General features: G+C 41.0%; 1 protein-coding gene across 1 annotated transcript in view; it reads right to left on the bottom strand.

Moving 5' to 3' along the window:
• ARNT2 (aryl-hydrocarbon receptor nuclear translocator 2) overlaps positions 1 to 26,539 on the bottom strand; it is a 72,111-nt gene extending 45,572 nt beyond the window's left edge. The window contains exons 1-4 of the mRNA XM_009084303.1: positions 26,439 to 26,539; positions 20,647 to 20,694; positions 14,598 to 14,811; positions 11,980 to 12,193 (exon numbers count right to left, since the gene is read on the bottom strand). Of these exons, the coding sequence (XP_009082551.1) occupies positions 11,980 to 12,193; positions 14,598 to 14,811; positions 20,647 to 20,694; positions 26,439 to 26,503 (541 nt within the window). The 5' untranslated portion in view covers positions 26,504 to 26,539. The remainder of the gene's footprint in view (positions 1 to 11,979; positions 12,194 to 14,597; positions 14,812 to 20,646; positions 20,695 to 26,438) is intronic.
• Between the last annotated feature and the right edge of the window lie 6 nt (positions 26,540 to 26,545).

Raw genomic sequence — 26,545 nt, 5'->3', positions numbered from 1 at the left:
TGATCCTATTAGGTCTTTCAAGGAGTGGGTCAGTAGGACTTTGAGGCAGGCAGCACGAGGTTTTCCCATGCACACTTCCCACCCTTACTTCACAGGTGGTCTGACTGTACAAGGAAGATGGGTCCTCCCCACAGGGCACTGCACCCTACCAGCTCGCTGTACACTTATACCTCTCTCCTCCACAAAACAGGATTTTGTGCCCTGGCCCAACTTCTCCAGAAGAACAAAGCCACGGGACATTGGTATACTAATGCCCCTTGAGAATACAGTACAACTGTAAAATCAGTCAGCTTCACACAGCCTGGAACCTCATCAGGGACCACACAGGACTTCCCAGCTGTCATTATACTGCACACATACCAAGCAGCTTGTGGGATGGCAGAGATAAAATGCAGTCACTCTTGCTCCATAACTGGCAGTGCCTTCCACCCAAATGCTAGGAGACTGCTTTAGTTCCCCCCAGCTGGGGCTTCCCTGCTCCCATGTGCTTGTTTTATCCTGCACTGGAAAGCAGCACCATAGACCTACCTCACTGTACATGCCACTACATTGCAAAGCACCACTAATACATGGATACAGAAAAATATCAGTAGAAAAAAATAAATGACTGTCTCTGAGCAGATATTTGCTGCTGGCAGACTTCTACACTTTCACTCATTTCAATGCTACTTAGAACCAGCACATGCTCTCTACTGTCCATTTTTCCTTCCACACTCATGAGAAAAATCCAAAGGGATGCCATCCACAGGGACCTTGAAAGGCTTGAGATGAAGGCCCCAGCAAACCTCATGAAATTCAATGCCAAGAGCAATTGCACCTGGGTCGGAGCAATCCCAAGCACAAACAGGCTGGGCAGAGAGTGGATTGAGTGCAGCCCTGAGGAGAACAAGTTGGGGGTCTGCTTGACAAGAAGGTCAATGTGACCTGGCCATGTGTGCTCACAGCCCAGAAAGCCAACCGTGTCCTGAGCTACATCAAAAGCAGCGTGGCCATTAGGTCAATGGAGGGGATTCTCACCCTCTGCTCCTGTGAGACCTGGAATATTGCATCTTGTGAAACCTGGAGTACTGCATCCAGCTCAGAGGACCCTAACGTAAGAAAGGCATGGACCTGTTGGAGCAAGTCCAGAGGAGGGTTGGAACATCTTTGCTATGGAGACAGGTTGAGAGAGTTGGAGTTGTTCAGCCTGGCGAAGAGAAGACTCTGGAGAGACCTTATAGCCCCTTCCAGGGGCTACAAGAAAGATGGAAAGGGACTTTTCACAAGGGCATGAAGTGATAGGATAATGGGGAATGGCCTTAATCTGAAAGAGAGCAGCTCTACATTAGATAGTAAGAAGAAATTCTTCACTATGAGGGTGGTGAGACAATGGCACAGATTTCCCAGATAATCGTGGGTGCCCCATGCCTGCAAGTCCTCAAGGCCAGGTTGGATGGGGCTTTGAGCAACCTGGTCGCCTGGAAGGTGTCTCTGCCCATGGCAGGGGGCTTGGAACTAGATAATATTTAAGGCCCTTTCCAACAAAAACTATTGCATGATTATAAATATAAACCATCAAAGCTCACTCTCCTCACTAGCCTAGCTTCTCAGGGGGATTATTTGAACCTCTTCAAATATGTTAAGGTTTACATCATCTAATTGCAAAAGGCGTTGTATAAGCATTGGAGTCAAGTTATGACATTCTTACAATAGAATGAAGAGTTGATCCAATCAACAGCAAAGTTAAAAAAATAGAAAATAAGTCATGCAATTGAAATGCAGCTATTTTTAAATATGTCTGTCCCCTACTTACCAACAGGAGACACTGACCCACAAAGGAGGAATTGAAAAGCTTTCTCACCCCCTCTTGTTTTTCAATAAGAAACCCCTCACGTTACACAGCTGTTTGCTTAATACAACTTGTTTTTATAAAAGCTCATGAGGCCAAAAGGCCTCTGTTGTGCCTGCCTTCATGTTTGACTAAGCAGTATGCATCATGTCTTTCTCCACAGTGTTGGGCAAATATGCATCATTTTAATTAAATTAAAGAGGAAACTATGTGCTCTTTTGAGCCTTGCTATTGAGTCAATTTTAAGGGACTATCTGAAGGGATAGTATTACAGGTCACATGAAAGTTTCTCTGCTGATGGACCTGGAAAAACTGGACATAAAAATCCAAGCAAATAATTCAAAGCATATGTTGCAAGTTAAGTTATAACACCAAAAAAAATAAAATTCCAATGCATAAAACATTTTAAGAACTAAATATATTTTGAACTCTGAAGAATGGCTACCTTATGCATGGGAAACTTTCAGCATACTAAATAAAATAGCTTTTAGAAGCCCAAACAGCTTACAGAAGCTCTACCTAGACATAAATACACATCATCCATCTCTGTTTCCAGTTCCCTATCTGTAAAATAGTACAATAATCCTCTCTTTATTTCATCTTTGCATTGCCCATTTAAACTCTAGCAGCAGAAGCCTTATCTTGCTAAAGGTTTGTATAAGTCCTGACACAGCCACACACTGATGTCTGCAGGTACTTTCAGGCTTAGCCCCTAAAGAAATAAATATGACTAAATTTGTGGTTCAATGACTTTGGCAGTTGGGGTAGCACTTCTGTTACAAATATGAGATGCATTTGAAGGAAAGTCTGAGCTGGAGAAGACAGTCAGACTTTATGTTAGTAGAAAAAGGATGGAAAACCCCAGAAACAAGTTACACCAAAGCACCATGAGCAGACTCCCATGACAGGACAGCTATCCCAAATCACACTGAAATACGTAATTTATTCTTTTACCACTCACAGCTGTATAATAAATCAATAAATAAAGGTTACAAGTAGTTTTTAAATTAACCTATTTTTTTCACGTGAATGCGCAGCAGGAAGCTTTACTGAAAAACACTTCCGCCAAAAAGGTTGCAGCTCCTGGCATTTTGTTATTATTTTTACTTCACTACCAAACGAGTGAGACACTGGCATAGGTTGCCCAGGGAGGCTGTGGCTGCCCCAACCCTGGCAGTGTTCAAGGCCAGGCTGGATGAGGCCTTGACCAACCTGATCTAGTGAGGAGGTGTCCCTGCCCAGGGCAGGAAGGGTTAGGACTAAATGATCTGTAAGGTCCATTCCAACCCTTAAATTCTATTCTGTGATTCAAATGTAAATAACTGGGATATATGCTCTATTAGTAAACACTGGTGTTGTCTGGTTCTGAAATCTGGCAGTGGTGACACACCATGGAATAGTCTGTTAGAGGAAATAAATAATGACCACAAGATGACTTTATAAGATATTTTGCTCAAGACAGAATTAAATTTAAACACATAAGGAGGGAGAGAGAGAGAGGAAAAAAAAATGCCCAAGGATATTGTCTGGTTGTTTTTATAAGCTACTTCTTTAGTTCAAATAAAATAAGGCATGTGGGACACAACATCATTATAGGTTTTAATTGTCTTTTTAAAGACTCAAGATACTTACAAATCACATGCAAAAGTCTCCACACTACAAAAATAGAAAGAAGAATGTTTGATGACGTAAATTTAGATCCAAGGCACTACAATAAAACAGATCAAACCACAGAAAACTGTCAGTGGGCCATATTACTGGCTCTGGTTATGTGTTGCCACATGGGAGGCTTTTTGTTCCATGCAGCCCCATGCAGGATATCAGTGAGGAGCAAGTGGGTGTGCTGTGGTCTCGGCAAGCTGATGCAAGGCCAGGGAAGGATCAAAGAGTATGGAAGTCCTGCCTCTGCTGTCCCAGTATTATGAGACAGCTGAGCTTCAGCTAAGGACAGAGGGATGACAACAGCATGGGAAACACCAATCATTCCCCTTTGGAAGCAAGCAGACACTCAGGTCAATACTACCACACATGAGGCACCACTCCTCCCTCTGCCTCCCTGGACTGTTGCTACAACTACCACGTAATAATAGAATATTCTAGTGCATCATATTAACTTCATTGAGGCGACACAACATTGAAATGAGGCTAAAGGAAATGCTCATGCTCCACAGGACAGATGTGAAGGCGAACACTGCACCCTCTGAGCATCTGTGGTGTTGCCATCAAAGCAGTGAAGTTCTTGCTTTGAGGGTGGCAAGTGGGGCCAGTGCCAAAACCCTTCAAGAGGCACACTCAGACTGCTTTACTGCCAATGTGCTAACCAAAGAAATTGTTCAGGTATTTGTAAAACACTAATTTTTTTTCAAAGGGGAAGAAAAAAAGATCACTAACTTTATATATCTCATAATGTTTAACAAAACAGAGCAGGTTGAATAAATATTGAACATTCAAAAAGTACCCACCACCCTTGAAACCCAGCAACTGAAAATGATCCAGTCCAACATCTGTGATAACAGACCGAAGTACATGGCAGTTTCCAAGTGAGAAGCTGCTCAAGGTGAAGACTGAAGAGAAATCACAACCACAAACCTCACTTGTACAATCATGTCCAAACACCTGCAAATTCATCCTAAAAGCATTCTCAAATGCTAATCAGGTGTAATAAGTTTGTCTCAGAGTACTAGGAGAAAACTGCTTCCTTATTTTGGTAAAAACATGTACTGACCTCTTTAAACCACCATTATAATTACCCAAGTAATTTTCAAAAAATGCAACTTATTATCACTGGTTTTTCTTCCAGTACTATCCACCCAAATGGAATGTGTCAGCAGCAGGGAGACCACTGGGTCACCGTGTTTGTGTAGGAGTTGCTTTTTGAACTGTTTTATACATAGCTGGCTTCTCCCAACATTTGGGATTTTTTTCTTCTCCAGAAACAGCCCTAGAGACCAAAGGAAAACAAAATTCTCTTGGAGTAAGTTTGAGAGATTAAATGTACCATACATTTAAAATATGCTCATCTCAAAGTACCACATTTTTGAGAGCAGACTGGGTTTTGCTTACTTCTGTGGTATTGTCTAGCATATTAAAGGGCAGGAATGGCAATCTCAAGGCCTTAAAGTCCTCTTTCTCACATAAAAAAACCACAAAAGCCAAATTCCACCCTCTGTGTTACCCCGTAAGATCATGGGACCACAGTCACTGCTCACACAGCCACAAGTGAATGAAGGATTTGTTTCATTCACTTCAACTGAAAAACAGGGCAGTCCACTTGCAAATGAACATTAAGTTCCAATTTAATGCACAGAATATTTAAAGCTTTGCTTGTCTTCCTTCTGGAGAGGCCAGAACACACACACACTCCAATGGCTCTCACTCACCCACTAGGCTTTTCTATTTTGTTACATGGAGATGACAAACTGTGCTTGACCAAACCAAATGATGACACAAGAGAAGCTGAAGGCACAGAGCCTGTGGGAATCCTCTCCAAGCACACACTGGTGGGACAGCCAAGATATAGATGTCATACAGTCACAGGTTCCTTGTTTCCTTCTCCTAAGCACCTACTGCACTAATTCATTTGCTTGCAAACAGAATGGGGATGGGGGATGCAAACATTCATTTCCTCTACCCTACACACAAAAAATCTGCCAGCTGAACAGACTAAAGCTGAAACCCCACAAATTCCTATGCTTGGCACTGCCCAAGTTCAAAGGCCACCTCTGGCCAGCACTTAGACCTTCCTGCTGTGAGAACAAACAGACCACAAAAATGCGGGCAGCTTTTTTTTCTTGGAACAATGGCACAGGAAAGGGCTGGTGTGTATGGAAAGTCTCACATCTGAAACATCCTCTTCACTCTCCGCAATGCCAGTGGGACCACATAACTTTGCTGAAAAACAGGTTATCACATGATGATTTGGTAGTTGTCAACAACAAGTCAAATCTCTTCCAAGATTTCACACTTACAAGATGAAAAGATGCCTTGCCAAAATTGGCTTTTTCTACAGTAAAACCAGACTGAAACTTGAAATATTCTGTCCACATGAATCGCTCATATATATTCTATACATTGTGGTGTATTTTGCGAATTCTTCCCTCTTTTTCAGGGCAACCAATGTTGAAGCTTCCATTCTCAAAAATCTCTCTGTTCCTATCCATTGCAGGTGCAACAATCCTGGCACAGCTGTCTCCAGCCTCCACCCTTCCAAGGAATAAAGTAATAAAATACTGAGTCAAGTCTCGGACAGTTCTACAGAGACATAAAAGATTTCAGGACATCTCATATCATGTCCATGGAAACTTTCTCTCCTCTCCATCCTTCCAGCTTTGTGGTGTGTTGTTTACTGGTCATCTGCTCATCTTCACCCTACAGGCTGAGATGCTTCACAGACATTCAGTGAAAACAGCAGATGAGGAACCACTGTTTTATCCTGGGATACAAAGAACAAGCAGCCATTCATTCTCTCTATAAACAAAATATTATACAACTCATTCCCTACCTGCCCATAGGCAACAGTCTTACTAGGGCAGTCGTCCTATCCTAGGATGTTAAAATCCAAAATCCTGAGATCTGGTTTTAATTCTCTGTTCTCTGGCTTTCCAAGCTGTTGGGCTGGGCACGTTTCAGAGACAGATGGTTCTTTAGGGTTCATATACCTAAAAGAGCTTTTACAGAAGTAAACCAAAGAATAATAAAGAAATCAAGTGCTGTCAGTTGAAACAGCCCTTTACACACAGAGTACCTTACTGATGCATAAACCTCTGATAAATGCTCTTCAGAACCAAGGGCTAGAGAACAAAGTCCCAAAAGAGCTTTACTGCAGCTGCTTGTTTTGTCAACTGTCTCAGCAAGGACACACTTCCCTGAACAAGGGAGCATTAAGAGCTATGGGTAGAAACACATCAGCCTTTGACAAGTATCTTAATGTCTACAAAAGACACAAGGCAAACAGAGCTTCTGACAGTATCTTTTTCGTATTGGAGTTTTGGTACTAATACCTAAAATAGATGTTTTTAGCCTAGGTTTTTAATAAATAGGCTGATCAAATTTTTAACTGGATGTAGAGAAGCTGTTCTTGAACAGGGATCTTCTGTGGAGAAGCTTCCTGGTTTGCTAATACAGTGCAGAAGTCATTCCATTAATTTTTTTGTTTAATTTAATAAAAAAATTACTTTACCATTTGATATGAGGTTTACTATTACTGATGATGACATTTAAGGCATAACAGAACTGTATTTGCCAGGGCTGAGTTTATGGTCATGCCTCAAGTTAGTCTCTGAATTTCTTTGGAGAATTTTACCGGTGAAGTCAAACAGAAATCTCATCCAGCTCTTCTCTGTATCAGTTGGAGTTCTAAATAATGAATGGAAAATCAGAAGTCAAAATATATTTGCTTTTACTTGGTGGGTGTCAATATCAGAATCACCCCATTCTTCTAAGAAAGATCATGCAGAAATCAGAGTCGGAAAACTGACATGAAAGTATAAGGCAGTTCACAGCATAAAAAAATCCCTGTGCTGATTTTCAGGAAGAGTATTTGTTGTAGAGAGAAGTTATGCCCAATCTTCTCTTTCACATAGTAACTTACCATTTATTGAGCCCCTCCCATCTGTTCAGTGCTGTGGAAAGCTTTACTTTGCTTCTCCACTGGTCTCTGGCACTGCCCTCTTTCGAGCTGAACACTAGTTCTCTCATTTTTACAGACAATTTGACTCTATCTACAACATCTGGATTTTGTGGATGTGTCTACAAACTGAGCTTGGTAACAAAGCTTTGCAGTTGGACAGAAAACTGCATATGCTGAAATCATCACTGCAAGACAACATATTATTTCAAAGTTCTTTGTGACAGGTTCCCTAATCCAAATCTCTGCTTGTATAACATGGAGTGATGTTTCCATAATACACACGAATCACAGGAAATTGTCACACAATACTCTTTTCTTCTAAAAAGGTACCTATCAGCTCAACTTTTGCTGTGGTCAGTCACCATTTTCCATCATAAAGTTCTACTTTTTGCACTTATAAAATATGGCAATAAAAGATCATGCCAAGACTAAACTTGGCATGCAAGTTCTGTCCAGAAGTAACCTCGATTAATCTTTTTCAGCTAGCAAGTAAAGTGACTTAGTCATTTTTAAATCACTTGAAACTGAAAGCTGTAGACGTTCTGGTTCTCATCATTTTCTTGCAGTCATGGGTCTGCAGTTTCAGCACCCCTTAACTGCTCAGCTAAAAGAGTTTGCAAGGACTCCTGAACCCAAATGTCCTGAGGAGGCTTTGTGCCATGGATGGGATTACATAAGCTGTTCCCAGCCTCACCTTAGCAAAGAGAGTGAGGCTGAAGGAACATGTTACAGCTGGATTTCCATGTGCTGTGCTGCCTGCAACACAGAATTGAAGATAATAAACTTGGGTGTCTCCCATTTGCACCACTGGAGATTCCGCGTGCAGGAACAGGGATCTCACAGCCTTGACAAGCACATCATGGAACTACCTGAAGTATTTCCAGGCAACAACACAGAGGTGCCTATATTCATCACTCTACTCTTTCATGAACGGCTCATGGAGAATTAGATTGGTAGAAATCAGTCTTACAAAGTGCTCTGGAACACCATTTTAATAGAAGGACAGCCTACTACAACACTTGCTCAGTCATTTTTTTGAAAGTAAATGTAGCAGAGATATTCTTCAAAAGTGGTTTTTCTGTGCACTTAAACCTAAGTTCTGTCTGTTCTCTGCACCATTAGAGATTTGCTGTCTGCAGCTATTTAGAGGCTCTTGCTTGCACTAAGACTGAGCCTGCATCTGAACCCAACACCCACCAAGTTCCATCAGTGCATCCTAAGGGCAAAGAGGTCTTTGCTAATGGATCCTACCGTGGGATCTGATCTTCATCTGTATTTGAAGTGGTTTGTTTTCCCATCTGTAGACTTCCAAGAACAAAAAGGGAAAATGAATTATCACTCTAAATATCTGCCCCATTCTGATTATTCACGCACATGACGCATATAAAGACTTCTTGGGAGCACTATTTGTTGCTATCATCAAGCCTCAGCTGCTGTCTTTTCTGGAGCATTTCAAACCATACAGACACTTCAGAGTTCAGCTTTCCTGTTGCTACAATGTGTTAGCAATTAATGTACAATAAACAAGCAGACAATTGTTCTATTTCCAGGGAATAAAATCTCCAAGGACATAAAACAAAATAGAAACTATCCATCCTTCTTATATCCTAAGAGTTCAAAGCACAGTAAGCAATTAACTCCCCAAACACACTGTCTGGTTGAAGCCATAGTTAAACAGCCACTTCAATCTGACATATACTTTTACAGCTCCTGAAGTCCTGTTTTCTCCTTAACCTTAGCTATTCACTCTCTGCTTCTCCTTGGTGTTAGTACTCTGAAGAGTTCAAGCAACCCCATGATAAGGTGGGCCAAAGAGTTGTCTCTACCAAAACCAAGTGGTTTTAGCCTAGTTTAGCTTTCAGCTGGGTTGGCCCCTTGATGTGACTCATTGTAGTACCACATAAATGCCAAAGGAGGAGAGGGTGAGATGAGGTGAGGATTGCATAAGCTGTGTGACTGCCAAAGAAAGGCTCATGTGAGCACAGCCCCAGTCCCAGTGTTATTCCTGGGGGCAGAAATGTGAGCAGGAGTCTGCTTTCTCTGCTGGTTTGTTTTCTGTCGCTCCCCTTTGGTAGTGGCAGCCTCCCAAGTCCTCAGGGTCTGGAGCAGCTTCTCTGGGTAGCAGGATTGCTAAGAGGTGCTGGGAAAATCCCAGCAATACAGCACTAATGATCAGTGCCTGTAACAGGACAAATATATAACCAAAGGACACTGCTATGATCTGCTGCAAGACAAGTCAAGTTTCTCCTTTGTCAAGATGTTGTCACTGCTTCCCAAATCAAGGACTTAAGCAGGAGGATATAAGGTTGAGAAAATGGACCTTAAGAAGATGAGGAAGAAAGTAAATTAAAAAATCCCATTGTTAGACTTTCATTTGAAAAGGTCTCCTTTTCCCTAAGCAGATCCTGTGCTCAGCAGCCAGAGGTCACTAAAAGATGAGGATTTTCCTACTGCCTGAAGTGAACTTCACTTTGAGCAGGAAAACCGACAAATGCAGCTGACTGGCTTGTGGTTTTCATCTCTTTCAAGCACTACATTGCCCTTTGTTCTGCATGAAACATGACTGGGAAGATAAGAGAAACTTGGGGGCTGTCCCAATGGTGTAATAAACACTGACTTAAAGGAAGGCCATCTGCCTACTTGACTTCTTTCAAAACATCACTAACACATAATGTCAGTTCCCTCACTGGTTCATTCAGTACCTGTTACAAAGTTGCTACTCTCAATAAGGTTTATATTGCAGGAAGGAAAGTGTAATTGGTTGAATGGACTCTAGAATCACCTTTCTCCCAGCAAGGCATCCCAAAGGAGCAAGAGTGATGGTGCTGAAGCCCTGCTGCATGCTGTTTGTAAACAAACTGAGGCTGGGCTGACAGTCCTTATGGAAGGCTGCTTCTCTTAGCCAATGGTACCTTACAGAGTCAAGGAAATTCAAGTTTAATATAATAAATCAAGAGCTTTTTGGTTATCTCTATGCTCCACAGACTGACAGAACTACTAGTATCCTAACTGTATAACCAGTCACACCTTTAAAACAAAAATTACTCAAAAAGCTAAGCAGGCTACCCTGCTTTCCTCACACTGGGAAAAAGTTTGGCTATCCATGTACACCAGATTCATGGGCCTATTGTGTCCATCTGACAACACCAAAAGGGGGAAGGGAAAAGATTCAGCCCTATAAATACTACTGAACTTCTTCTTTCACTGGCTATAGTTCAATTCAGCGTAAAACAAAAGTACATAGCTAAAGCTGGAAAAAATACAGTTGGGTTTTCAGTAGTGCTCTGCATTTGTCTAGTCCTGTTCTAGTTTGAGCAGGTTAAGTCCCATAACTGAGCACTTTTGAAAGTCAGAACTCACTGAGTTCACTGAGGCTCTGGAGTAACTGCTTCTTGGAGGAAGCTGGTTCGTACGTTCAAATGTGTTACTGGCTACACAATAAAAGAGGTTATGCTCTTTTGCAAATCTCATGGTATGAAACTCAGCTGTTCTGCCCTGCACAGGTTCCCCTAACTGTTCACTTGGTTTGAATCCATCTGGATTTTCACCACAGAATTTTGCTTTGAGCTTCCAATTTGAATACACGAAAGCTCTGCCAAAACCACATCACATTCAAACCACAGGAAATCATGAATTTGGCAATGTTTTGACATGGAAGCTGTAAACAGTGTGCAGGTTCACTCAAAACTGGATCACTGTCCTTTGAGTTATGAAACACAACAGAACTTCCAGCAAATCAGGTCAGAATTCTCAACTACTAAAGCAAAGAGAAATTATATGACTTTTGCATGCATCAGGATTTTGCTAAATATTATGACCTAGATTTTTTCCTTTAGCTATAATATACAAGGAATAGAAAGAGCAGTTGAGTTTCCTCCTTTCCAAGTGTGAGTTAAAACAAGATTTAGCTAATTCTCATAGCTCTAATGTACATGTAGCCCATTAAAGACAAGCTAGTTTCCTACTGGCAGCCTTGAGCATGACTAACTGCAAAAGGCAGAGCTATAGTAGAGATATGAATATGGGTTGGTTTTATGTGCAACATGACAGGTAGTCAACTTACAGGTAACTCACACCACTGCTACAGAAGCAAGCCTTCCATTTAAAATCCACTACATTTTCAGCTGCCAAACATTAGATTTTTTTATCCCAGGATTCTGGTTAGCAAACCACAAGGAACTTTTATGAAAATGGAAAAGTCTAAAGTATGATTTTTTACTTCAAATTAAACACACATGTAAAGATGTCATGAGTTCACTGAGGATGAAATTAAAACAATCTAGACCTCCAGACCAAGCCTGAGAATAATCCAGAGTCCAAACCAGAAGTTTAAATCCAAACAAACAGGGAGCAAAATGCAGTCATGCAAAAGAAGATTTATATTATTGCACTGCCTGCAAGAAAATGCAGTTAAATCTTGCTGAACTTAACTTTTACCAGCTATTTAAACCAGGAATTCTGAATGTAGAAAACACTCTGCAGGGATCCTAACACAGAGAACCATACATCAGACATATCTGACCTGTCATAGAGTTCTCGGATGTACAGAGTTGCTCCCGCAGCTTTTCCACGTCGTCTGGATGAACCTGCTCATACAAAGTGCTGCCAAACCATTCAGACTGGGGCTGGTTCAGCACAGGAGTCACTGAATCTGATACGTAGATCACTCTCCCCGTCTCAGCCGCAACTACAAACAGGAACCCATCTGCAGCCTCCAGGATAAGATGCTTCAGTTCCTTCCAAAGAAAGGGTTTGATTAGAATGCCCACAAGAAAAGGGAGTTAAATAAAACATCTGTCACTGTCAAAGAACATTGTTTTCTTGCGATCTTAGTAGCTGATCAAAACCTAGACATAAATTTTCACTGTACTACTGATGTAACAACACAACCAAACTTGCAACATGGCATAAATAGCTCATCTCAACGCTTCAGTTCCTTCCAAAGAAAGGGTTTGATTAGAATGCCCACAAGAAAAGGGAGTTAAATAAAACATCTGTCACTGTCAAAGAACATTGTTTTCTTGCGATCTTAGTAGCTGATCAAAACCTAGACATAAATTTTCACTGTACTACTGATGTAACAACACAACCAAACTTGCAACATGGCATAAATAGCTCATCTCAACACAACACTTACAACCAAACTTGCAACATGGCATAAATTGTTCATCTCAATAACAAACAACACTTTGTCTTCTTTTATTGCCTTTCATCTGGTGATCTCAATGCACTTTAGGAAAATCAAGCAACTAATACTCACTGCATATTGTGTGATAGGCATCTAACATTAAAAACAAAAAGATATTTCACAGTACAGAGGAAATGAACAGCTCTAACTCATACAGCAAACTCACCCCCTAATTAAACATCCTGAATAATTTAATTGGAAAGAAACCAGCAAGACTTTCTAGTTTGGTTCCCCCTGGCCCTGCTCAGGATGAGCTCTGCCTGTAAATTAAACAGTCACCGGTTAAAAGGCAGAAAGTGTAATGGGAACAAGGAAGGAATCCCCAGCCTCCTCTCCTGTTAGGGGGCCTGAGCCACTACACAAGAAGGTTGTATTACTTCTTGCTTTCTTTTTCCAGCCAGTGAATATGAAGCCTGAGATCCAAAGGGTATGAAGCACCCTTGACATTGGTCTTCTCTTTACATGGTCCCCTGCTCATCATCCTGGGTGATTCTGTCCTGAGACACCCACACATCCTCCAGAGATGCAGCACCCAGAGCCTTGACTCCACCTGGGGACTGGAAGGGGGACCACAGGACTTGAAAGCCAGGTACTTCTGTCCCCCACTCTCAGACACTGTGTTTAGACAACCAACACCTTGAACTGCACATGCCAACAGCTATTTGTGTGCATCACACAGAAACACCATCTTTGCTTAACAGAGCCTGGAAACCTTCCACTGGAAAGGATGACAACTACCACTTCAATTCTGGGAAGACAAGCTTGAACTGCCTGTGGTGGCTCCAATGACCACCAGAGCTTGTGAAGATACTGCACCTGGGACTCAGAGAGCTTTGAACAACCTGAGTCCCATTCCAGGTGAGACAGCTCAGCACAGCTAGTGTGCAAGTGGTAGATATTAGCTGATGAAGATCAAAACCTGGTAAATACTACTAAGAAATGGATAACTCATCTCAAGAAACACTTAACAGACTGTCAACTTCTGCTGCTTTATTATAACAAAAGCACATTGATCCTGAACCACTGACTAAATAGAATACCTCACTGCAGCTATACTGAGGATAATACAACCAGTTTTGCATACATTATTAACAAAGATGAAAACAAACTCTGTCACTCTGCAAGACTGAAGAAAAGAAAGAGAAATTGCCATGAGAAGTGACACAAGTGTACCACCACCAACCAGCAGAATGGCACAGTCCCTCCAGAAACACACTTCAGGAAAGCCAGAATAAGTAGAGACGTGAACACTGAGAGGTCAGCAGCAGCAGCTGTTGCTCTAATAGAAAGAAGCATTGCCTCTAGCCATAGCTTACATGTGTAAGTGCTTAAATTGCTTCAGACCACAAAAATGCACATTACACCCATAGGACTTCAAAAACAATGGAGGTGGTAGGACTTTTCAATGCGCTCAATTAAACACAATTTTCCTTCAAGCACTGGGCACATCTTCCTTCTTCCATCAAAAACGTAACCAAGGAAGTACCTCAGCCAGTACAGATGGGATTGATCTCTGCCCAGTTCAGCTGGTGGGAACAGCAGCATTAAGACTAAACAATGTTTTTGACCATTCTCTAACCCCCAGAGGGAGAGGCAGGTCTTCCCAGACTAATTTTTACCCATTTTATATGATCTTTGTTAGGATAGGAAGAACCCAGAGCTGGAGGTGAAAATTCCTTTCCAAGAGGCAGCAAATGACTTGTTTTTCAGATGGACAGACTTCAATGATCAGAATGCCAAGTTGCTTCTTCTAAGAGTAAGATCTGTCATAGAGTTAAGGTCAAGTTCAAACAGTCACAAAAAGTTGACTGCATTCATACCTTGGATATGTAACTGGTACCAGTTACTACACAACAGCAAAAGACCAACCTGAGGTACTACTCCTTTCAGCATTTCCCTGCATCTTTGTAAGACCAAAACCCAGAGAAAACAGACATTTTTGGAAATTCTACCTGCTCTGTAAGAAATGAAGGCTTGTAAGCTCCATCAGTAGATTTGTTTCCAGTGCCTCTCATGGACTTCATGTGTGAAACAGCCATCCGAAGAATCGTCAGCTTGTCAGGCTTACGAGCCAACGCACTACACGTGGGCACCATATCAGACAGCTCAGTGATGTACTGGGTCATCTTATTTCTCCTGCGTCTCTCAATCTCACTATGATTCTCCCTGAACATTCAAAGAAACACCAAACCAACAGAAAAGAGACATGAACAGTGTAAGAATTTGAATTGGAGGCAGCAAAACATAATACTTGGCACTTGTTTTGCTGTTTGCATCCCAGGAGAGCAAAGTGCTTTACAAAGCTAACCACTATTATCCCTCAGTTTACAGACAGAAAATCCAGGCCACAGACGGATAAATATGATTTTCCCATAGCTGTGAAAAGAACCCATATTTCTAGTTATTGGCTTGTGGCCTTAATCTCTTAACCAATTTAATCTCCTTTGGTTTAAGGACTGAAAAATGAGGTAGAAAGATGTGAGAAACTGACATCTGCCAACTTCAGCCAAACTCCAAAATTTGCTGTGATGTATCTCTCAGCTTCCAGTCCTTGCTCAAGATGTTGGATCTGCTAATAAAAGGTGCCTTTTAGAGGAAACCTCTTGCTAGCATCTGGATCAGGTCAGCAGTAAGTGTCAATGCTAATTTACAAAACAACCCACTCAATGACAACACAGATGTCCAGTCCAGTAGTGCTCTGTGGAATATCCTGCATCCCTGTAAGGAGACACTACATGCCAACAGGATCAGACTGCAGCACTGGGACCATGTATGGTATAACAGTACATAAAAAACCCTCAACCCAATAAATAAATGAGTATGAAAGACAACAAGTAAACATCTGGCTTGTCAGACATAGACCAGAATTTATGGTCAAGAACAATCTAGCACAGCAGGGAAATAACAATGACAGTACTTGATGCTGCTCCAATTTGGGCTGAGCTTCAATGTCCTTCCAAGAAAACATATGGCTGAGGTAGTGACTCAAGTCTGAGAAATCTCAAAATGGACAGTCACCAAAATCTTTCAGAAATAAAGATCTGGGAGTTCAGTTTTCCCATTCTGGAAATCACCATTGCTTGATCAGTATTAAGGAATCACATAATATATACATCTGAAATGGTCCAAATGGACCTAGAATGCTTCAGTGCCTAGCACTTATTCTTCTCATACTGTACCTGTCAGGTGGCAGCTAAATACAAGTACACAACAGGTAGATGATGCTTCAGTTGTCAAAGCAGCATCTTCCACTGATTTCAATGAGCTGTACATGGCATTGTCTTGTGGGATCGCTGGCTGATCCAACAAGATGTGAGAGGTGATCACTTGGAGAGTCCAACAGCATTGACTGATGTGGTAACAGGACGCTAAGAGAAACTGCAACACTCTTTGAGACTGACTGTTATGAAGACTGATGATGAGAGCAGAAGACAGGCTTGGCACACTTTTTGGCTACTTTTAAGCATGAAACCTTTTCTTAAAACACAGGACAGTATCTTGAGTTGTTGCATGCTGCTTCTTGAAAGAGAGGAACGCATGGGCTTGCCCTGCTTTACACTGTGTATCCTGCCCCTGCACATACAGGTGTTACATGCATGAGGCACTGTCTCCAGAAATGCCACTTGCAAGGCCACATGCAGAGTTGTTCTTTGTACTGATGCCTATGCTTACTGTCTGATACTCAGGAAATGAAGCTGTGGGTCCCTGCAATGACAACCCATGGCTGCTCAGTAAATTACAGCCAAGCCTTGCCTAAGGTCACTATCTATTACACTCTTATAGTGAACCTTTCATTTCACGTGGCTGATAAACAGCCTCTGTGTGGGTCTGCACAAGTGTAGGAGAGAACAGTGCCCTGTGGGAGCTGATCATACACACACAAAGCAGAACAGCTTGTGTGACTGTGCACATGTCCATAGAGCACATGTGTACATATCAGCTTATACATGCAGATAAATGTGGACAAAGGGAAGCAAAAAGCATTTTTACATGATGAAAGCTTGCTCTATGCTCAGCATTTTCACAGAAGCAGTGATCAAGAAAAAAAGAGAGAGACAAAGAACAGACATGTTCAACATACATTTTACATTTTTAAATACATACTACGTTGTCTGTCACTACAGTATTTTTGTACTCCTGAACACTGAAAGCAACCATTCTAGAGTAAACAAAGAGACTGCAAAACTTCCTGGGAAGAAATGAATATCCCAACACTCCATTTCATTTATGATCATAAAAGCTAAAAAGTAATAGCATGTTCATCTACTGGCCATGAAAACGTTCAAGCAAACAAAACTCTGAAACTTTCCTGAAAACAGTTGAAATTTAAATCCTGAAAAGAAAAAGAGGGGCTGTGGTCCTCTTCCAAAAGTGTGTGTCCTAGGAACCCTGGCATTCATAAGCATGTATGCAGAATGGTGTCCTAATTCTGTCATTCTGTGTTTTTATATGGAAATTTTGGAGGGGCATTACATTTTGGGACACTGGGGAACTGATCCAAAACCACTTAGGGTTTGTATTTCTGATTTCAAGCACTTTTGGATCAGCCAACTGTCCTGACTTTTGATCAGGCAGGACAGCATCATATAAAATAAAAACGGGGGCAAACCATATTTGATTTCCCTTTTTCCTACCTGGCCATCCTCTCTGTGTCAGCAGTGTTTTGATCAATCAGTCCACCTAAAACAAAACAACCAGCTCTCTAAGCTAAGGCACACGTACTGAGATGCTTTGGACACGAACATCCCCCTCTTTTCTCTCAGCAGAAGAGCTCTACAGGACACGCCTACCTTGCAAACTTTTCCTTATCACCAGAGATTTGATCAGCATCATACCTAGAAACAAAAGATAGTACGTCAATCAACAAGGGTTATGCATTGCATGACAGTCAACACAGAGCAGAAAGCAAAGAGGTTCACAACTGCAAACTATTACAAATCACAGCAATCAAAATGAGGGCATGAGAATGATACAGCAAAGATAACAGTCTGATGACACTTCCAAGCCATGCTGATTCAAAAGCCTCATTTGTATATTTAAAAAAGTAGAAGACACATTTCAGTGGGTTTATGCAAACACTTTGACATACACTGATTGCTTGGGAAACTTAACAACCAGCACCATTACAGAAAACACCAGTGAGCTTTTATCGACAGCAGCCCATGAAATATTCATTGCTGTGTTGGAAGTGAACGAGCTGTATCTGTTCCAGACTGCAACCACAGCTCACTCCATTCAGCAGAGGGCACTGATGGTCTACAGATAACATGGGAGGGCAGAGACACGGCTGAAGTGCGATGTGTTACATAAAGGTGCCTTCAGAAGAAGGTTGTGTAGGTACAGACACTCTACTGGCTGTTGTGGAGACTGGCAAAAGTCAGGCAGGCTGGTAAAACTGCTGCTGGGTAAATAGAAGTGAAATTTAAACTGGTTTAAATTCCTAGAACCAAACAGGTACCTCATTCCTATGTAAATCAACAGAAGTTGGATACCCAACCAGGTATGTGCAGTGTATTGGCAGAACTTTTATGGAGGAAATACAGATCAATGGCACTTTTGCCCTGTGGGACTAAAGCTTCAGTGTTTCTGCAGCATTGTCCCAAAGACTGGCAGCAATGTGCCATTTCAGTAAAAAATTATGTGCTGCTCCTCCTTTCCTTCTCCTAAAAAACATACTAACCATTTGAAATTAGATTTGCTAACATAGTTATAAAAAGACACATTTGTTTGAAAAAAAAAGATATTATTTCTGGAGAAACCAAATTGCCTGTTCCAAACCAGAAACTGTAGGTTTTGGAAAATACAAAAAGGGAATGGCTTTTCTAGAAGTGAAGAATATTACTGCTCAAGAATATTTAAGTGGCATTTTGTATTAGAATTACACCTTTCCAAAATGATGTAAATTATTACAACAGACATGCTATGAAGCTCCCATGTATTGGCAAATAAAGTAATACAGCCTAAATAAGCACATTTTTCTCCTCTAAAAAACTACTAATGAACTTTTTCCCTTCTCAAATGAATGAAAACTAATTTTAAATACTCCAGCCAAGCAAGTTCCTCCGTCAAATTTCATATTTTTGTCATTAAGACTCATTCAAACACTGAAGACAAAGCTGAGCAAGGCTTGAGCTGTATGTCTTTATGTTGTGTTTAGCACCAGCACCCTCAAAACACTCAAGTGAAAATGTCACTTTATTCCCCTTGACTCTGCCCAGAGAACAGACTGAGCCAAAAAAAAATTGTCAACAGAAAGACAGATTCAATGAGGCATGGCCACATGCCATTAGGTGAGAAGTACATGCATAGGCTTCGTGTGACAATGAGATGCCATGCAGAGATACCTGAGCTGACCTGGAATTCCCTGAGAAGGAAGGTGTGTTAACTCACGTGGAGTTCCATACTAACACCACTACTCCTGTGCTCCCACGAGCTTGGGGCTTGTCTACTCCTTCTTCTCTGCTTGACTGGGCTGAAGATGTTACTGCTTCCAACTAGCTGAGGCTTGTCTACTTCTCCTTCTCTGCATGACTGGGCCGAAGATGTTACTGCCTCCAACTACTGTTTTTTCCCCTTCCAGTCTCCCAGCTGACCTCTCTGCACACATGCTCCTTCAGGCTCTTCAGTCAAAGCCAGCTGGGTTAGCTCAAGCATTTAAGCAGTAGTTCTTTGCTAATCAAATAATTTTGACCACAACAAGCTAGGAATCAAGTCATGTGAGCAATCTGGAGAAGGGGAAAGTCCTAAAAGGAGAGCACAACTAGAACAGGATGTCTGACATAGCCCTGGGTGCCTCTGCACTGTTTTTCTGTACTCTGCAAAATGGTAACAATCTGGTCTCTATACAGCATTTAAAATTCAAATCTCAGATTTTTATGTGACATCTAAAATCAGCTGAGTCTAGGCACTGCACAGCATACCTCTCCAATAAAAATAATGGAACTGTTGGCTCACCCCACCACCAAACTTTGAAAAGCTGAAGCCAGGATGGAGAGAGACCAACACACCTGCACCAGTGTGCCTAGATATCCCTGATGCTTATGCAAGCACAAATCAGGCCCCAAATCTTGTTCCCTTAACACGTATCTTCTACCAAATATTAGGACAAAGCCTCAGATCACCAGTTTTAACACCAGGGACTGGAATAGCCTTTCTGTAAAAGAAATCAGCTAAACAGGGATACTGCTGGTCTTGTCCAGTAAATTATGATACAGTGTTATGGCATATTTTCAGCATACTGATCTTTCAGACTGACTAGGAAGATTCTGTTAAACCCTACAGTGACAGCTGTGTTTTAACATGGCTGCTGCTATACAGCTGCAATTACAATTTGGATAATCAGCAGTTACCCACAGGCCTCAAAGTATCTACACCCCTCACTGCAGCTGCTTGGTTTCTAATGAAAAAATGCAAACAGTGTGACCAGAAAAAAAAGGAAAAGTGAAAAAAATGGCAATGATGCTTTAATGCTTGTTTTTATTTCTAGCTTAGAATATTCCAATTAACATTTTTTGGTCAATTTTTACTATTCAGTTACACCTAATGGTACATAATGTAAAGCCCATTAATCTCAAACAATCCACCCTCTAGGATCTATCAAATTGTCTTAACAAGCAGTTAACATCTGAAATAAATTTGAAGTAAAATTCCATTTTCAGTGGCAGAAAGACAACTTCAGCAAGGTCAAATAACCAAAGTTCATCTACAGCAGTTGAAATAATATGCTAAAAATCACAAATTTTCTCATTTGACATAGCTGCAGAGTGAAATTATGACACAAACACTGTCAGCTTTATAAGCCAATAGCTACACTAAGCAGATTTCTGCCAGGATGCCTAATTTGTAGAGAAAGCTGATAAAAACAGTAACTAGAATTTGGGTCAAGTTGTTGGCAAGTTTTTCAGCCATATTCATACTGACTTTAAAATATCAGCAGTGAGGCAGCTGTTTTTCTCCACTGAAAGAAGTCAATGATTTGGCCAACCCTTTGCAAATGCTCACCTTGAAAATTTGCTGGGCCCCTCTCCATCTTCATCATCGAAGTCCATTCTGTAAAAGGAAGATCTCCAAATCAGTGCTCATGGCATTGGCAATGGTGACACAAACATTCAGGCCAGCAGTTCTCAACCTTGCTTGATTTGTGTTTTGACTAGAGGTGTTAACGACCGTAGATTCCAGTCTTGCTCATATTCTCCAGACCTAGAAGCAGCTCATTAGCTGTTTTATGTCCCAGACTTTCTTCTTAAGTCAGTGGAAGAGACAAATTCTCCCTTGGGCCAAATCCCAGCCCTCCAGTTTGGCCTCTCCAGGGAGCCACAAAAAGCAGGAATCTCTTTCTTCACTTCTCACACAGAGAGACTAGGAAGATTAACGTCCTAAATTAGCCATCTAAATTAGCTTCCTATGTTAGGCAGTGTGATTGTGTCACTGTTGTAGATATTAAGTCACTACAAAGTTATGCAATAGTATAATTTCCAAAACATTTTAGACAACTTTATTCCTTGAAAAAGAATAAATCTTTATCCCAATTATAAGGGTGTGGCTCTGTTATCAAGGTAGACTAAGATTCAAGCTGATATAAAACTATCCTATACAATTTTTGCACTATTTATTTTAATAAGAAAATACATTAGTATGATATACAGACCTTGAACAGTCCAATACTTGAACAAGGATTCCCTCTGCATTTATGTAGAGGGAATCACAACTTTGTTTTGCAAACCATTTTGTTGGATTTCTTTAACAGTCTAAGCTTTCTGACATTTTTTCAGTGTGATAAAACTTCACACAATTACAGATTCCATGTCTCTAACACTCTTCATATTAACAACAGATATAAACCATATCAAAGGCAAAACCCCTGCCAAGTGCAATGATATTTTTCTCAGATAAAAAAAAATTCCTAGCAATTACAAATTGAATGTGGGAACAAGAATGTAAAAATGCTCTCTAAAACTGCATCAGCATAGAGAAGTACAAGCACAGTCAGGTAGTACTAATTCACTTCCTAACTCTGATAACCAAGACAGACTGGTCTATAAAAATGTGCCTGAGTCACAGCAACCTCTGTACAATTGTACAAGGACAGTAAATCAGCACAGGAATTGGAAACAGTATTACAAGTCACAATAATATTTTCCAGATGGTAATAGTGATTATTCATTTCTGGAGGAAGCTGAGAGAAAACCATTTTCCCCAAAGAGTCTTAAGAAAAGCTGCGTATTTAATTTGCTTAGCTTTGATGCAATCATCATTTTCACTACAAATCACATCTTTGCTCACCTAATTACCACTGAATCCGGTTCCAAAGGCTGCGACCTCTGAGCTGCCTTGAGCAGAACACCACCGACCTCCAGTGGCCACTGCCCTCGCCCATGCCATGGGCCTGCAGCTAAGCCAGGACACAGCTACTGCTACCTGTCACCCCAAACGTGGCTTTCAGCACTGGCCCCAGCAGCCTAAATTCCCCTGGACCTGCAGCACAGACAAATATTCCCAGCAATTTAACATTTACACATTATCATCTAGCCAAAGGTCTCCTCTTACCTACCTGCTTCTTCCCCACACACAATAATGTGCCTGCAGGTGACATTCCAGAACAAACTTCTTAGTTATTTGAATTGCAATGTTTCTACCTACACTGAAAATGTGAGCCAGTGTTATAGGAGAGCTTTTTGTTTACAAGAGGAAGGCACACTTGGACCAGCACTGGGCTGACTCCACCTGAAACCACTCACAAAAGCATCACATCAGGCACATCCTTCACTGAGCTCACTGGCAACTGAAACACACCTTAGAGAAACCTCCAGCTTCAAACTGGGGGGAAAAGGACTGCATAAAAAAATACACACCTGTGAGGAAAAGATTTTTCTTCAGGGATTTTATGAGACGCTGCTGTAATTTGGGACACATTAATTTGGTAACTCCTTTCCTTCCTCTCCGACACACTGAGATCTCATGCCTTGGCAGAAATGGTTCTACAACTTTCTTAGCTTCCAGCCAAACACTCCAGCTGAGTGCTAAGAAATGAATTTTCCCCAAAAATCAAATATCAGTTCTACAGCATTTAGTCTAGGTTAGTATTAGTGGAATACAACACAGAGAATTACAGAGAAGCTGATGACAGTTTAAGGCTTGATCCTGCTGCCTGTGTTCTATCTCTGCCTCCGAAGGAGTAAGGGGGACTAACACATCTAGTTATCTAGATGGTTGGATATCAACTTCTCACCTTAGAAGATTCTTGATGGGTTAATATCCATAGGTAACACCTCCCACATTTACAGTGGGCTCACCACGGCATAATCCAAGTGCCTAGGGTATAACATCAGTCTGTAGCAGACTAAATCTTTTAATAATGCCTTTGCTAGGCTACTCAAAACCCTTGACTTTATTCCAAATGTGAGATTACTAAAAACAAAACACTGAACATAAAGTTCATCAAAAATATCAATACTTGCAGAAAATTGCAACAGTAAATGTATCTCTGTCCCATCTCTGTAAATAAACACATTTCCTAATTTTACATTTCACTGTGCAAAATGAAAAAACCCTTTTGAAGCATAGGAAAAAAAAATGTCTGGTATAAAGTCATTGACTCCAATGTCCTGCCTGATCCACCGTGTCTGCTTTACAGCAAGGCAGAGGGAAACACAGGGAATCAGTTGTAACCTTTAGCAGAACACAGCAGAACACGTAAAAATAATACTCCATCAACCTCCTCATGCCCAGACAGATAAGATCTGCTGTTTAGATAGAATATACTGCACATTAGCAAAACTGTAGAAGCAGCTTCCAAGAAGACAAATGACATCATTTCAGTAGATTCAGAAAGACTATCCTTTATCTTCATTTAAAATTCCCATTAAAAAGAGGCTTTAAAAAAGAGCTGCACTATGCTCCTTCGTTTTGAAGAGACAGCATAAATCTTGCTTTCCGCTTTCATACTGCTCATATCAATCGTGAAAAGCCCTGATGCATGAGGTACTTATTAAAATGTATTTTCCTGAAAAGACGTGTGGGTACCATAAATAAAGTGGCGAAAATATTTGTAAAAATTTAATTGTTCTCCATTAGAAACATTTTCATACCAAAAAAACCCAACCTCCAACAAGGTGGACCTGCACAGGTTAAAAAATTGAGATGGGAGAGGATTTCCACATGGCAACAAAATTGCTATGCAGAGTTCCCCAAAAATGTCAAAAGATGCTATGATTGCACAGTGTAGGAAAGGGGCAGGCAGGAATGGTCAGGAGCAGACACAGCTGAGAGGCAGATGGGGATCTGTGCTACAGCCTTTTGTTCAGAACAATATCAGGGGTACAATGGTGGGCTGAGGTCTCTTCCTCCCCAGATCTTAATAGTTGTGGGTCAGAGAAAAGACAAGATTCTACGCTGAACTGCAACAAAACCAATGCAACTGAAACCAACTAAACAAAAAACACCCCCTAACCCTGCCTGCCCGTGCACAGATAGGTGAACGAACCCCTTACCCTCTAATACAGCAAAGCCTAAATAAAAAATATGTTAAGTAAAGAACTGAGGCTGCATTAATCTAAGGCAGTTATTGACCACTGCAGTGCATTATCTTATGCTGTCACTTTTTTCCATAAAGTAGTTGGAATAATTTATAGAAAAGAAAAATATTTTTCCAAGCTGTCAATGAAGCCAAATGCCTACACGGCAGAAACACCTTCTGGATAGCCAATGAGTTTAAACTGATCTACATTCAAGTCCATACAGCAATTATTCTGCCAGCTTGCCTCAGCAATTATGAGAAAAGAAACAATTTTCAGAGATAACCAAAACTGGGAAAGCTGACTGTGTACACTAGCTCTGTCCCTTTATGTTTGACACAAAGCATTCGTTTCTTAAATGCCCAAGGATTTAGGTGTACAAAGATGTAACACCAGGATAGTAATGAAAGGACCAAGTGTTAGTTGCAACTTTGTTCAAAGAGAAGCCTGGAGAAATTAGACACAGCAGGCATTCTTTCCCTCGAGATCTGAATACATACACACTGAATATAGAAAAAAATAAAAATGCCCCCTTGGCTCAGGCTTGGAGAAGGGCTATTAGTTCAGAGCTATGGTGCACAGACAAAATACCACCATCTGGAGATAAAAGCAAATCTCTATTAACCTACTCACAGAATTTGCATGTTAAATACATTTAAAATAATATGATTTTATGTTCCTCCCACCCTCCCCTCACTCCACCCTCTTGCAAATACATGACTGTATTTAAAATGCAAGGATTAAAGCATTTCAATTAATATCAAGTCAGTATTTAATACAATCAGAATATTTCAGTCAGCAGCATCAACCCTTGGCAACAGTAAATTGCAGACTGGTATTCACAATTGACATGGCTTACAACTAAAAAAGAACAACTATTCTGCAACTCACACGTACAAAACTTATCTATGTTAGGTAGCAAAATAATTTGTTAATGCTTTGTTTTCCCTTTTGAGTGCAAGTTTAAAAAGGTCTTTTCATTGAGCAGTTTGAAAATAAAATGTGATACCTGTCAAAGAGAAGTTTCAGGAGTTTCTCCGACCAATTTCACACAGTTAGATGAGCTTAAGATGGACACTTAGTGAGGGCAGATCTCCAAATTGTTCTGTTCAAAGGAACCCCCTTGGAACAACCACCCAAGTGTTCATGTCACACCGACTTAGCTCTGCCTTCAAGGCAAGGTCCTTCTTCTCCCTTGTTAACTGACTGAGACTCCAGCACTGTTACCTGAGCAGACACCTAGAACTGGCAATGTACCTTGGCAAACAATCCCTAGAGTTGCTCTCACAGGGAATAATGTCTATTCCTTATGTGTCTGTCAGTGAAGATTTTACTCATGCTCTCAATCCTGTTAAGCCCTACCACCCTCTTATTTAGGGCCAAATGTAAGACCAATCAATCTCTTTTGCAGACATTCTCAGATCAGTTATCTCTGAAAAAGCATCACCTAAAGACCATTACTATTTATGAACAACAGTTGATAAAAACGGGGTTTTGTTAATAGTAGACAGTAGTTTTTTGCTCATCAACAGTTGATAAAAACGGGGTTTTGTTAACAGTAGACAGTAGTTTTCTGCTCATGTGAAACTCTTGCTACACTTTTCTTCTACCACAGAGAATTACTATGAGTTACCACAGAGCAATCTGATGTGAAGAAACTATGCCTACACCACATCGAAGTCTGAAGTTGGATAGAACAAATTTTCTTCTTCAGCAGAGCCCTCAAGCTTGTGTAAGGGCTGAGCTTCAGGCCCTTCTCCCAAAAGCAGATTGTGCTGCATTTCCAGTGAGACCCAGAATATCATGGTCCATGATCTCTGAACAGTGGCTGCTCATACTATTGCTGTACCTGGGACTATAAAGGAAACATCTTTAACAGGCCTCTGTTTAAGAGATTCCAAGTGCAAGCTTCAGCTGAAGTTGGATAAATCTGCATGTGCCATCTTGATGCTTTTACGCACACGATAAATCACCTTGAGATTAAACAGATGTAGGCAATATGCATTCATTACATGTACAACAGCCACAGGATCCAAACTCCATTTCTGGATGCTTTGCTGAACCTGAAAGCCTTTTGAAGCAAGCAAAACAACAAGCCATACACTTAACAGCAAGTTTGATCTTGCAGGAAGAGCAAATATGTCCAAGAAAAAAACCAAAACATCAGCGAGTAATGTCATAATGCAGTCTACATACATAAAACATTACATAATAAATGTACACACACATACAGGTACATTTTGAGTCAGTTTCAGACCTGAAAAAACAGAATTGGCTTACCCAGAGCGACGCTTTCCTCCTCTGGAAGGCATGGATCCTGCCATTCTCACTTGTCCACTTGCCATTGGTGCCACCGGCAAGGCCACCGAGCCAGGAATATCTGATGC

The sequence above is a fragment of the Acanthisitta chloris genome, unplaced genomic scaffold, assembly GCF_000695815.1.
Source record: "Acanthisitta chloris isolate BGI_N310 unplaced genomic scaffold, ASM69581v1 scaffold6171, whole genome shotgun sequence".
Classification (NCBI taxonomy): Eukaryota; Metazoa; Chordata; class Aves; order Passeriformes; family Acanthisittidae; genus Acanthisitta; species Acanthisitta chloris.
The sequence above is the reverse complement of the archived record's forward strand: the minus strand, read 5'-3'. Positions and strand labels throughout refer to the sequence as shown.